Below are 12,610 nucleotides of genomic sequence, written 5' to 3'. Positions count from 1 at the left end.
CGAGGCTGGAAGGAACCGGGCCGGGCTCGGGTGAGGCCAGGCTGGAGAGAGCCTGTGTATAAGCTTGCGAGGGCTGTGGAACAAATACCACAGCGTGTGTGGTCTAAACAGCAGACATTCCTTTCGTCACAGTTCTGGAGACCAGAAGTCCCAGATTGTGGGTTTGGCAGGGTTGATTTCTTCCGAGGCCCCTCTCTCTGGCTCCCCGCGTCCTCACGTGCTCTTCCCTCTGTGTGTGTATCTGTGTCCTCTTCTCCTCCTTTTGCAAGGGCACTGGTCACCCTGGAGGCCATCCCACCCCGATGACGTCCTTCTAGCTTAATTCCCTGTGTAAACACCTTGTCTCCAAACACAGTCACCTTCTGAGGAACTGGGGGTTAGAACCTCAACACAGAATGCTGGGGCACACAATTCAGCCCGTAACAGCTAGAATGCCAGCTAAGGTGTGTGAACCTTGCTGGTCACAGCTGCTTATTAATGTGTGACCCCAGAACCCGTCTGAATACAGTCCAAGGGGTCGCATCGCTTTGCATTTGGGTAGAAAGGAGGTTCTGCGGCGTAGCAGAAGGAACACAGGGCTGGACAGGGAGTCTGGATTCAAATTCTGACCCACCATGAATGAACCCATTCCCTGCTCCTGTACCTCTGTTTCCTCATTAGTAAACTAAGGGGTCAGACAAGGTGGGTTGTTCACCAAGCAGTTGCTCTGGGCCAGGCTCTGCGCACAGCAATCCGTGAGAAAGGTGGGGTCAGTGCCACCATTTAAAATCACGTGGAAAGCAGTGACTTGCTCCAGGTCCTCCCACCAACGGGGGCAGGATCAGGGTTTGAATCCTCTCTGAGGCTCCATCTGGCTTGACCTCTCTTTCCAGTCTAGGGTGGCCGGCCAGCCGGTGGGAAACTGCAGCCATATTACCAGTAGAGGGCGCCAGGGTGAAGGCAGAGGGCTGGTCTCCCCTGCCTCACCCCTGGGGTTCTGGGTGCTCCAAAGCCAGGCTGTCCTCAAACCCTGGTGGCCGTTCACATCCCACCGCCTTCTCTTCTCTCATATATGACTCCTGTCCGGGAGTCCTTGAAAGGCTCCATCCCCTCTGACTCTGCTCTGATGGGCAGTCCTGCCTCTGCCCCTTGGAGGACAAGAGCCCGGGCTCTAGAGTGCCTGGGGCTTGAGCTTGGACCAAGAGGCCCAGGAGCAGGGCAGTTGGAGAAATGTTTTTGAGCCTTTCGGTGCTTAGAAAACTGACCCCAGGAGGTCTTTGATGAGGACTGTGAAAACATGTAGAAGCAAACATGGACTCACCAACATGTGTGCATAAGAACACACGGGCATGCGTTTATGTGTCCTTCCCCTTGTCCCTTCCGACTCACAAAGCACAGCTAATGGCACACTCTCGTCTCCTCTCCCTCAGGGACACTCTCATTGTAACCTGCACCAACAGTGCCACGAGCATCTTTGCCGGCTTTGTCATCTTCTCGGTGATCGGCTTCATGGCCAACGAACGCAAGGTTAACATTGAGAACGTGGCGGACCAAGGTAAGGTCACCTCCTGAGCTCCTGACCTATGCTCTCGTGGGAAGCTGGCCTTCTGGAATAGAAGGGACAGTGGGACAGCCCGGGGTCCCTTTGTTGGGAGACTCCAGGCAGGGCTAGAGCTGACCGGTGGCTCACTAAAGGGGTTGCTGTAAAAGCCGCATTCCTGCATCCCTCTCCTCTCTTCTGTCTTCTGTTTCTTCTCGTAAGTCAGCTCCACCCCGAGTAAGTAAGCTCTACACCTGTTGCACCTGTTAAGGGCAGGTAGGGCCCTAAACTTCAGGCGACCTAGTGCCCCTGGAGCTGGTGTGGGCCTCGCTCCCTGCAGGCTGCTGTCCTTGCAGAGCAGCCTGGACAAACCCAGTTCAATGCTGGGCAGGAGCACTGACTTCCGAGCAGCCTTTTCCTGACAAAGCGCTTTCGGCCTAATGATTAGCTCAAACGTGCTCTCAGGACCTTCTGCTTAATTAGAAAGTAGAATGTTTACTTTCTACCCAAATGATCGCTATATTAGTGGCTGACAGTTGTATGGAACTTTCGAATTTGTAGGGAGCTTTCCTTTTTCTCTCACTGGGTCTGTATTTCTCGCACAGCCTTTTGTAGGAGGTGCTGGATAGTTTTATTTGACTCTTTCTTATTTCCACCCAGCCTTAACCGCACGAGGGCTGGGGTGTTTACTAGGCTTCTGTGATGAACAGATTTCACTGTGGCCGTCGCCCGTTATTACGATCATGCTCTAATCAGATGTTTATGGGACGCCTCAGTGTCAGGACCGGGCCGGGGACGTGTGGGGACGTGGCCGTCCGCAGTGTGTCCCTGTGGGCAGCTTCTCCGTGCCATTGCCTTTGTTGGAGGAGCTCACTGCCGTTCTCAGATGACGGCTCGGATGCCAGCCCAGGAGGGAGCAAAGCCCTGGAAATGTCACCTTCTTGGTGGGCTGCCGGCTCTCGGCTGGCCCCCCAGGGGTCATTAATTATGGCTTCAGCAGTGCTGCCAGTGCGGTGCCTCGAAGAGTTAAGAACTGGCACCTTGCAGGGGGGTAATTACCTCTCCCTGGAAAGAGTGTTAAACCCCGAGGGATGTTGGTTCTGCAGCACTGCATTTAACGGGCGTTTCAAGAGAGTGACACCCCCCCCCACACACAACTCCCGGGGGGGCGGGTGGCTTGGGGGTGCCTCGCCGCCCCAGCTGTCCTCATTTCCTCCCGGCAGAGTTGCTGGAGCAGGAAGGTCCTGCCCCACTTTCCAGCAGACCTGAGGTGTTTGTCCCTTTTGCGACATTACAGCCCAGCTCCCTGGGAATCAGTGGCCGTGTTGTCGGGGCGAGGAGTCCTGAGATGTGGGGTCACTTTAGTTCACTCTTCTGAGCTCCTTCCTGCCCCAGGAAAGAGATTTGGGGACACATGTCACTAGAACAGGATTTTGTTTTCTCTTTGCAAAGAAAGACTAAGACAATTGCCCGTGTTTCTTTCTGAGCTGGCCCCTTTCCAGATTTTATTCACTTTTTCTGATTTAAGTGGGGGAGGAGAACACTTCCTACAGGTTCTAACACCTTGTGTTAGTGTGTGGCGGTTTCTCATGGTCACCAGCACAGGGACAGGGGAGGGGACACTGGCTCATGAGGCCTCCTGTCAGACCTTGTGGGGCAGCTGTCCCTGTTCATCTGGGAGGACACACATTCTTAGACACGACTTACAAGATGTCTGATTTTCTCAGGGATGATGGAGGCTCTACAGAATCTGGGGCGGGGGTATGGGACGGGCCTGCGGTCCACGCCAGCCCCACTCCCTCCTCGCTGGGCAACACAGGCACGCAGACCATCAGTACCTGTTTGCTGACCCAATGTCAGTAACTGTGTTTTGGTCTTTAGTCCAAAATAGGTTCTTTTCTCAGGGAAGGCATTTCTGTCAATGTCCTTTCTTCAAATTTCAGTCGGTTTTGAGGGGACACAGGTAGGATTGGTGATGACCCCAGGTTGTCCTCTGCTTCTGCGATGAGCATAGGAAAGGGGGCATGTCCAGAAAAATACCTTCCTGGGAAGTCAAACTTTTTTTTTTTTTTTTTAAGAATTTTATGTATTTATTTGTCAAATGTATACCAACAGGGGGTGGGGCAGGCAGAGGGAGACGCAGACCCCCCACTAAGCAGGGAGCCCTACACGGAACTCAGTCTCAGGACCCTGGGGTCATGACCTGAGCCCAAGGTACTTGCTTAACCAACTAAGCCACCCCAGTGTCCCTGGGAAGTCAGCCTTTAGGGTCACTCGCCAACTACCTTCCTTACTGCCTGTGGAGCTGAGACTCACAGTCCAAATCCACCCGGAACCCGTACCGGCAGCAGACATGCTCTTTCTCCCGCAGAAGGACTGGGTTAGGCCCTGGGTTAGACCGCAGTGCGTGAACACAAACGTGCGTATTGGATTCAGAGTTTCCAGGTCCGGGTCCCTAACCATTCAGAGACACCGCTGATGAGAAGGGACACTCTCAAACAGGGACTGCCTGTCCTCTCATCTGTGTCTCTCACATGGAGGCCAGCTCTTCCTTCCAAGAGCACAGCAGTCCAGCAGTGTCTTCCCCGAGAACTCCTCCCTTTGTCACGGGCTTCACAGCAGAGAGCCCTTCCCCAGTGGGCGGGGATGGTGAGGTCCCCCGCTGACCAGAGCTCTGGTTCTATGTTGAGTGGTTCTCTGGGAGACAGGACGCCAGAGACCTCCTGTCCAAGCTGCTGACATGCAGAACCTCTCTCATCCCCTCTCAGGAGGAGAGTACGAATGATCTCTGTTTCCTGAGTTCTTACCAGGTCTAGGCATTGCTTGAAGCCCTTTTCTGGTATCCATATATTTACATCTCATAGAAGCAAATGTACTGATGTTCACCCAGAGAGAACCAGCCACACCTCAGGTCTCTTGGCTGGGAAGAGGCGGAGCTGGTTTTGCAGTCCCAGGAGGAGGGGGAGCTCTCAGGAGCCTGCCTATCAGCCCTTGGGCTATACTTACACTGCTTCCCAGTGGGAGAGGAGACCAATAGGGCTCAGCCATATAGGACATCCCGGCCTCATCTAGGGAAAGCTCTGCTGGGACTCAGCCAATCTCTTTTTCCAGTAAAACATAACAAAAGACCAAACTGAGTTGTACAAACTAATATAAAAATGTATTTTAATAATCCACTCCCCAGCCGTCTTAGATAAACTGACTTTGCTGGAAACGATGCCTTCACCTGGGTGCTCTAGGGAGGCAGATGTAATTGAAGAAAACCGGGTGTTTTGAAATCATTTCCTGCCTTTTTGAAAAAGCAGGAAAACCCAAAGGGCCAAATCCTGTTAAAGCAATCAGTGAGGTGCTCTGGTAGTGGCCATTTCAGGACCTTCTTATCCACTTTATGGCCCCAGCTCTCACCAGAGCCCCGAACTGGCTTCCTCAGTGTTCTGCGTTTGAGAGCTGTTTTGAACTGTACTTTATTTTTTTTTTTAAATTTTATTTATTTAGTTGACAGACAGAGATCACAAGTAGGCAGAGAGAGGCAGAGAGAGAGGGGGAAGCAGGCTCCCTGCTGAGCAGAGAGCCCGATGCGGGGCTCGATCCCAGGACCCTGGGATCACGACCTGAGCCGAAGGCAGAGGCTTTAACCCACTGAGCCACCCAGGCACCCCTGAACTGTACTTTAATACAGACTTGAATGGTTCACGCAGGGGGCCCTCAGAACCGGGCAGTATGGTCTGGTCGGATAAGCGCATAAAGCGGGGCTATCTGAGGCATTCAAGGCTTTCTATTTTAAATACCCCCAAGGCCCTCAGCAGCATTAAGAACTAACAACCTGATAAATTCCAGTTTAAAAAAGTGCTGCGGGGGCACCTGGGTGGCTCAGTGGTTAAGCATCTGCCTTTGGCTCAGGTCATGATCCCAGGGTCCTGGGATTGAGCCCTACACTGGGCTCCTAGGACACCCCGAATCAGGTTCCCTGCTCAGCAGGAAGCCTGATTCTTCCTCCTCTCCCATCCCCCTTCTTCTGTTCCCTCTCTCCCTATGTCTGTTAAAAAATAAGCAAAATCTTAAATAAAAAAAAAATGTGCTGCTGTGCTTGAGTTATGAAAACTCTAGGTGCTGTGATAATCTGGTTTCCAGGCATGCGCTGGCTGCGGATTAGCCCGGCATTCGCTTGTCTCTGCCCCTGATTTATCATTTAGTTTTCTGTTTACAAGGAAATGCTAACTGCTGGGTCTTTGGACATGGTGGGTCCCAGTGATCTCCCAGTGAATCTGTGAGGCAGGTAGGAAGGGCTGGCAGGCTTGGCGAGGCCGGAGAAATGGCCCCTTAGACATCCTCCGCCAAGACTGCTTGTGGGATTTGTGGAAGACCCTGAAGCTCGTGTCCAAGTTCATTGTCCGCTCCTATTAAAAGTGAATATTCTGTGAGTGCTCCAGATGTGCGAGGCACTGGTCTCATGCTCTGCCTGTGCTCTCTTATTTGTTCCCCGTAAACACCCTGTGGGGGAGCTATTGCTCTTCCCATTTTGCAGATGGGCAAAATTGAGCCTTATAGAAGTGAAATGACTCGTCTAGGGTTGCATAGCTGGTAAGTCATGGAGTCTGAATTTGGACCCAGATCTGTCTGACCATGAGAGCCCAGACACTCTTCACCCTCATGCTGTGTCTCTCATCCCCCTCTCCCTAACTGGTTACCGGTGGATTGATGTAGCCCCATCTTTACCAAGCCTTTATAGGGCACGATAATAAGAGCGATTGATGGATTCATGATTTATGCAAAAAGCTTCTCCAGGAGAAGCAAATACGGAGGGAATGGTGTCATTCTGGGCACGGTCTAGCCTATGGAGCTGGATTCCTTAATCTCAGCACTCTTGACCTTTGGGCTGGATAATTCTTTGTTGTGGGGACTGTCCTGTGCATTTTATCCCTGGCCTCGGCCCACTTGATGTCAGTAATACCCCCCCCACCCCAGTAGTGAGAGTCAAAAATGTCTCCAGGTATTGCTTAATGTCCCCTGGGTGGGGGTGGGGGGCTGTACTTGCCATTGGATGAGAATCACTGTTCTACAGGGTGGTTCTTAGATGCTCCCCCAACTCATCAACACAGAGATGGGGCTTGCATGAGACACAGCCTGGCTTTGGACTCAGTCTGCTTTGGTACTATTTTTAGCCTCCTCTCTGAGTTCCCCAAGGTGTGGACCTGATACCCCTGGTCCTTCGCTTCAGGGAACTTGAGGTCTAATTGGGAAAATGAAAGGAGATGAGGGAAAATAACCGGCAGAAGTAACATATGATATGTCTATGGAGAGACCCCCTGTGGGCTTCCAGGAAGAGGGGGCCTGGAGCTGGGCCTGTTTGCAATCATCTCTCTTGTTCCTTTCAGGGCCAGGCATTGCATTTGTGGTTTACCCAGAAGCCTTAACGAGGCTGCCCCTCTCTCCATTCTGGGCCATCATCTTTTTCCTGATGCTCCTCACTCTTGGACTTGACACTATGGTAAGCCCCTCCCCCTTTGACACCTACCTGAGGCTCCGCCTGGAGACCCCCCTTTCCTGGATCCTGCATCCAGCCTGTGGCAGGGGTGGGCTTGGTGGTCCCCACATGTTTCCCCCGGGTGATATAGGATGGTGAGGTCTGTCTGGGGCTCAGCATGGCTCTGTATTTGTGGGTGACTCATGGGACAGTGCAAAGCAGCCATCATCCCTTCCTCCCTCGCTTCCGCATGCAGGTTTTAGCCCGTGTCCTTCCTTTCTTTGGTGTTATTTTGCCAATGCAAATGCTGTGGGGCTGGATCAGGGAGAATAACACGAAGTCGATTTTAGGGAGATTGCCGCGGGGCTGCGACTGCCACAAATCTTACTGACAGGTACTCAGAGAGTTTAGTGGTTGGGTGCAGAAAGGGTTTTTTCCTCAAGCAGCGGATCAAATTCGAGGTAAACTGGAGGAAAGGAATTTACATCTCATGAATACAAAGTGAAGCTTCAGAGTCCGTGATGGATGAGTGTGCGCGGTCTCTGGGGGCTGGGAAGGCAGCTTCCCAAGCTCACATCCTGGTGGATCCCCCTTGCTGGCCTTGTGGGTTGGACTCCAACAAAGCCCTTTAGACCCGTCAGGGGAAGGGAGTCCTAAGAACCGAACCTCATACTTGTACCGCTTTCCCTGGTGGGAAACACAAAGGACTTTGGGAAGCTTTGGGGTTGGGTGGCTTGTCTGAGCTGCTCCTTTCCTGGCCCCCATTCCAGTTTGCCACCATTGAGACCATCGTGACCTCCATCTCGGACGAGTTCCCCAAGTACCTGCGCACACACAAGCCGGTCTTCACTCTGGGTTGCTGTATCTGTTTCTTCATCATGGGCTTTCCGATGATCACTCAGGTAAGCAGCCTGCTGGCCGCAGGCTTGGGGACAGGGCATGCGGGGACCCTATGGCTGATCTATCCTTTTGTCCTTAGCTCTTGGGCTCAGAGCAGTAGCCAGTCACTGCCATATCTGTGTAGACAGCACCAAGTCATTAGGGATTCTGCCTGCAGATGGAAACATGTCCCCTTGGCTGCCACTGTTACTTGTAGCATCTTCGTAATTGAGATGTAGGCTTCTCGAGCCAACAAGGCAGGTGTGTCCTACTTTAGGAAAATAGAATACATGGAAATCCAAATTTACCGGCCAGAGAAGTTCCCAGTTGGTTACTCACATTATACCTGGGAGTCTAACTGTGACGGGATTCCTTCCAGTCCGGAGTGTCTTGGTGAACGGAGTGTTAGCCCCACTCAGCTTACATGTTCCATTTGTTCTCTCTGTGGCCCTGAGCCGGTCACCGCCTTTCGGGATTCCTTCCAGTCCTGAGTGTCTTGGTGAACGGAGTGTTAGCCCCACTCAGCTTACATGTTCCATTTGTTCTCTCTGTGGCCCTGAGCCAGTCACCGCCTTTCGGCCTTAGTTTTTCATCTGTGAAATGACGAATGGGAGTAAGAGGGTCTCGAAGCCTTCTCTCTTGTGGAGAAATGGAAAGGGCGAGGTAAAGATGCGGGGGGATGTGTGAGGAATGCCCAACGACACCTAAAGGTCAAATGAAGGTCAGTCAAATGCAGATTTATGGGTAGAAATGACGATCTGTTGCTTAAGGCAAAAATGAAGCCATCTGCCTGCCTTCACCTGTTCATCTTCAGATGTTAACCTTTGTTTATTAAGAGTGAGACGTTAGATCACTTTTTGTGCTTGTTCTGTTGGTTGGCTGAGTCTCTCGAGGGCCTGCTTTGCACACATGGCAAGGCCTCCAGCCTGAGTTCTGGACCAGGCTTAGGTTCCTACTGTGGAGGGGAGGGGAGATCCTTCGGCTCCTTGCTTACCCCTGACTCTGTCCTGCATGGAAGGATTGGCTGTTCCCGGTGGGCAGAGCCTGGGTCCAGGCCCACTGATGTGGTTCCTCTTTCCTACCAGGGCGGAATTTACATGTTTCAGCTTGTGGACACGTATGCGGCGTCCTATGCTCTCGTCATCATCGCCATTTTTGAGCTAGTGGGGATCTCCTATGTGTACGGTAAGGGGACCACCGCACCGGCACCCGGGGATTGCTGCGTGACATAAGGCATCCACGGCGAGTAGGTTTTCCAGATTTACTAAGATAATGAAAGAGTTTAATTCCAGCAATTTAGGAGACATAAGGGACCTGTACCTTTATTTCCAAACTTGCCAATGAACCGTGATCTGAATTTATCTGAGGAGCAAAAGGTGGCTGAAGGTGAGACCCAGAAACCCCTTTGTTTCAGAAGCTCCTAGGACCTGCCCCTCTGGGTATGGTCTGGCATGTGAACAGTTAAGATCTGGGGATGGGGCCAGATGAGGGAGGAGGAGGCCTGCTTTGCAGGTGTGAAATTATTTCCTGGTCTTGCTAGTGGCAGTCCCTACCCTGTGTAGCTTGAGTGAAGAGTAGCTTCGAGGCTGGTCCCCAGATACTGTAATGTGAAAAGGGACCGGCAAACTCACAGATCCTTAGGAAACTTTATTAACGTCATGGAAGTCTGTGATGCAAGAGCACCACCCCAGCTTCTCCTGGAAATAAACTTCCAGTTTCCTTCCAGTTTAGTTTGTCCTCTTATTACCATAGCAACCTGCATCCCTAACTAGTGGGACAATTATCAAGAACTAAAGGAAGGCAAGTCAGCAGGTGGCATCTTTGCCCTTTGTGTAGAGGTGCTTGTGCTTGGTGGGGTCTCACCAGGTGATCTCTTCAACCCCCCTGTGTGTACTGCCAGTCACAAGCATGCCCTACTAAGTACAAGGCGTTAACGACTTCTTTGTGCCTGGAAGTCTCAGATGCATCCCCAGGCTAAGGCCTTCCTTGGATAGTTAGGGTCTCCATGGCAAATCCTAGGAAGGTGAAAAGTGCCAGGTTGGACTATCTATTTGTATTGTAAAACCCCAAAGAGATCACAGCAGGCTGTAAGTTAAGAAGAAATGTAGGATATCCCTTGGATATGCATAAGGGACAGATGTGCGGAGAAGAGGGGCCAGGCCAGAGGGCTCTGTGGAGCTCCCCCTTTAAAGGTAGGGATGCAGTGAAGTCCACTGGACTGCCAGGTATTCTTGGTGGGAACATCTTGCTTTTAATGTCAGGTTTCTTTTGGAAACTTAGCCCCTCATGGGGTCACCAGATGGTCCGTTGGCAAAGTCACGATGGCACTCCGTTTACAATAGTAGTCCAAGTGCAGCTAGCCGTCTTGACCTCCTCTGCTTGCTCTCCGTGTCCTCAATGATAATTGCCACAAAAGGCACACCTGCACAATTCCGTTCTATAGAACAGGGCTGCCCAGTGTGGATTACAAGCATCATTACAATAGAAACATTACAAAATTTTTTTGTTTTTAGAAGTGAAATCGCACCCCCACCCCTTATAAATCTGATAGTAGAGTTCTTGGTTCTGAAGGAAAAAGAAAATCCTGAGTGCTTCAGTCCCTGGGACCATCCAAGGAAACTGCCTGGGGTCTGGAGCAGGGGTCTGGACAGCCTTCAGAGCCAGGCCAGCTCTGTGTTGAGCTCAGGATGAACACAGGAAGTGGGTGAGAACCTCTGATTTGGACCTGGATAGAATTTTTAGAAGTGAATCTTAGAAGACGTATTTGAAATAAACTAACATAATTGCTGGAGGGGAAAGGAAGAGCCTGCACATGTATATAATTTGTACTCCAAAGGGTGGTTCCTTCTCTACTGAGAGGATGAGGCCTAAACTATGCAGTTAGTGTTAGGCCATTGAACACGGGCTTGTGAAGAATGAAACGTTTTTGCCTGCCTCTCCTTGAGGGTGCAGGGTCCCCCAGCAGCACTTGCTAGGGCTCAGTAAGCATCAGTCAACATCAGGCTTCAGTCCATTATTAACACACACAGGTAAATGTCAGTAAATGAACAGGTATTTATTAGGCGCTTACTGTATGCCCTTTGTACTCCTAGGAAAGCGGGGAGGTACATTCAGGCATCTTGCTGGCTAGCTACTAGGACAAGCAAAGCCACAGCGTGCTTACCATTGAGAGGAAGGTCAGGACTCAGCTGTGCATGCCTGGTTAGGGCGCTTTTGCTGCCCAGAGATACAGGTGACCCATAGCGGCCAGGAAACCCTCAAGAAGGGAGCCTCTCAGAGATAAGAGCATATAAAAGAGAATAAAGCCTGAGACTTAGTGAATGTTGAGTTTCTCACTAACCAAGGTGAGGAAAATCTGAGCCAACACATAGGGTTTTTGGCTCTGAGGGATGGGACCTTTATGTTAATGGTAAATGAATAATGTGAGGGACACACAGGACCGGAGACCTAATTTGTGGGACCTAGCACAAAGTGAAAGTGCAGAGTCCCTCACTGAAAATGCACTCCGAATTTCAAGATGGCAACAAAAGCCCATTCCTTTGGGGGCATCACCCTTCTGGGCGTAAGGTTCTGTAGAAGCGCCTAGTTCACATGCCCCAAGGATGGCGAGGGTCCCACGGGAGGGAGAGCAGCCCCCAAGGGTGTGGTTTATAGAGAAAGAAGCCACGAAACTGCATAGGTGAATGTGATTGGCTGGTTGAAGCCGGTGTTTGATTTCTCGGTTCGGGGTTGGTGGTGGTTGTGAGGAGCTCGTTGTGGGCCAATTTCTGAGCCTCAGATCTCTTTGTTGAATCTACAGTAGTAGCCATGAGCTTACCATTTATTTTTTCCTTCTGTTTTTCTGTCAATTCAGTGAGGAGCAATTGCTCAGGTCCATTTTGGAGCCTATCTTATCCCTCTGGGCTCAAGGTGGCGCAAAGGGAAGTTGCAATGTGCAGGTTCCACAAACAATTATTTTATCAAGCGTTGGGCCTTGGGGCGCCTGGGTGGCTCAGTCATTAGGCGTCTGCCTTCGGCTCAGGCCATGATCCCAGGGTCCTGGGATCAAGCCTCGCATCGGGCTCCTTGCTCAGCGGGAAGCCTGCTTCTCCTTCTCCCACTCCCCCTGCTTGTGTTCCCTCTCTCGCTGTGTCTCTCTCTGTCAAACAAATGAACAAACAAACAAACAAACAAAAGAGTTGGGCCTTGACGATAAAAAGGGATTTGTGTCCGTGGAAAGGACAGAGCAGGCAGAGGGAGCCACAGAAACAAAGGTCTCAGAGGAAGGCAGCCAGTGACTTAGTAAAGGACTCAGGTGGGGACTTAGATGAGTCAGGCCATGGGGGTGGGGTCTGGGGGGTGGGCCTGTGGCTGGGCAGGAGTTGGAGCTGGTAGAGGATGGAAGAAAGGCTGGAAAGTCTGGCTCAAGAATGCGCGGGAGGCAGGAGGATGCCTGGTGGCTCCCCCTGGTGTCCCTGGGCTGTATGTGCAGGGCCCTCCCACAGGTGGGCAGAACCGGCAGAACAGTCATGAGACCTAGAACCAGCTGGAGGCAGAGGCCTGCTGTCCTGCTGTCCGGAGCCCCCATGTGACGCTCTGAGAGGGAGATGACCTTCCTGACACTGAGCTGGCCCTGGGACCCAAGCCTCCCCACTTCAGTCCCAGCACCACTTCTCGGCGGCAAACTCTGCTCTTGCTGGAACCTAGTACCCGTTGTCCACCCTACATACAGCTCTGGGTCTAGCTCATTGGCCCCTCCGCAGAAGCTT

At 51.8% G+C, this 12,610-nt stretch overlaps 1 protein-coding gene across 3 annotated transcripts in view; it reads left to right on the top strand.

Moving 5' to 3' along the window:
- SLC6A5 (solute carrier family 6 member 5) overlaps positions 1 to 12,610 on the top strand; it is a 67,144-nt gene that overhangs the window by 40,659 nt on the left and 13,875 nt on the right. For all 3 annotated transcript variants that reach the window (XM_045066125.1, XM_004752141.3, XM_045066126.1), the window contains 4 exons: positions 1,410 to 1,534; positions 6,895 to 7,007; positions 7,754 to 7,885; positions 8,948 to 9,047. In XM_045066125.1, the coding sequence (XP_044922060.1) occupies positions 1,410 to 1,534; positions 6,895 to 7,007; positions 7,754 to 7,885; positions 8,948 to 9,047 (470 nt within the window). The remainder of the gene's footprint in view (positions 1 to 1,409; positions 1,535 to 6,894; positions 7,008 to 7,753; positions 7,886 to 8,947; positions 9,048 to 12,610) is intronic.

This window comes from Mustela putorius, unplaced genomic scaffold (genome assembly GCF_011764305.1).
Source record: "Mustela putorius furo isolate JIRA1106 unplaced genomic scaffold, ASM1176430v1.1 tig00003859_pilon_pilon_pilon, whole genome shotgun sequence".
In the NCBI taxonomy this organism is placed as follows: domain Eukaryota; kingdom Metazoa; phylum Chordata; class Mammalia; order Carnivora; family Mustelidae; genus Mustela; species Mustela putorius.
This window is presented reverse-complemented; position numbering and strand designations above follow the sequence as displayed.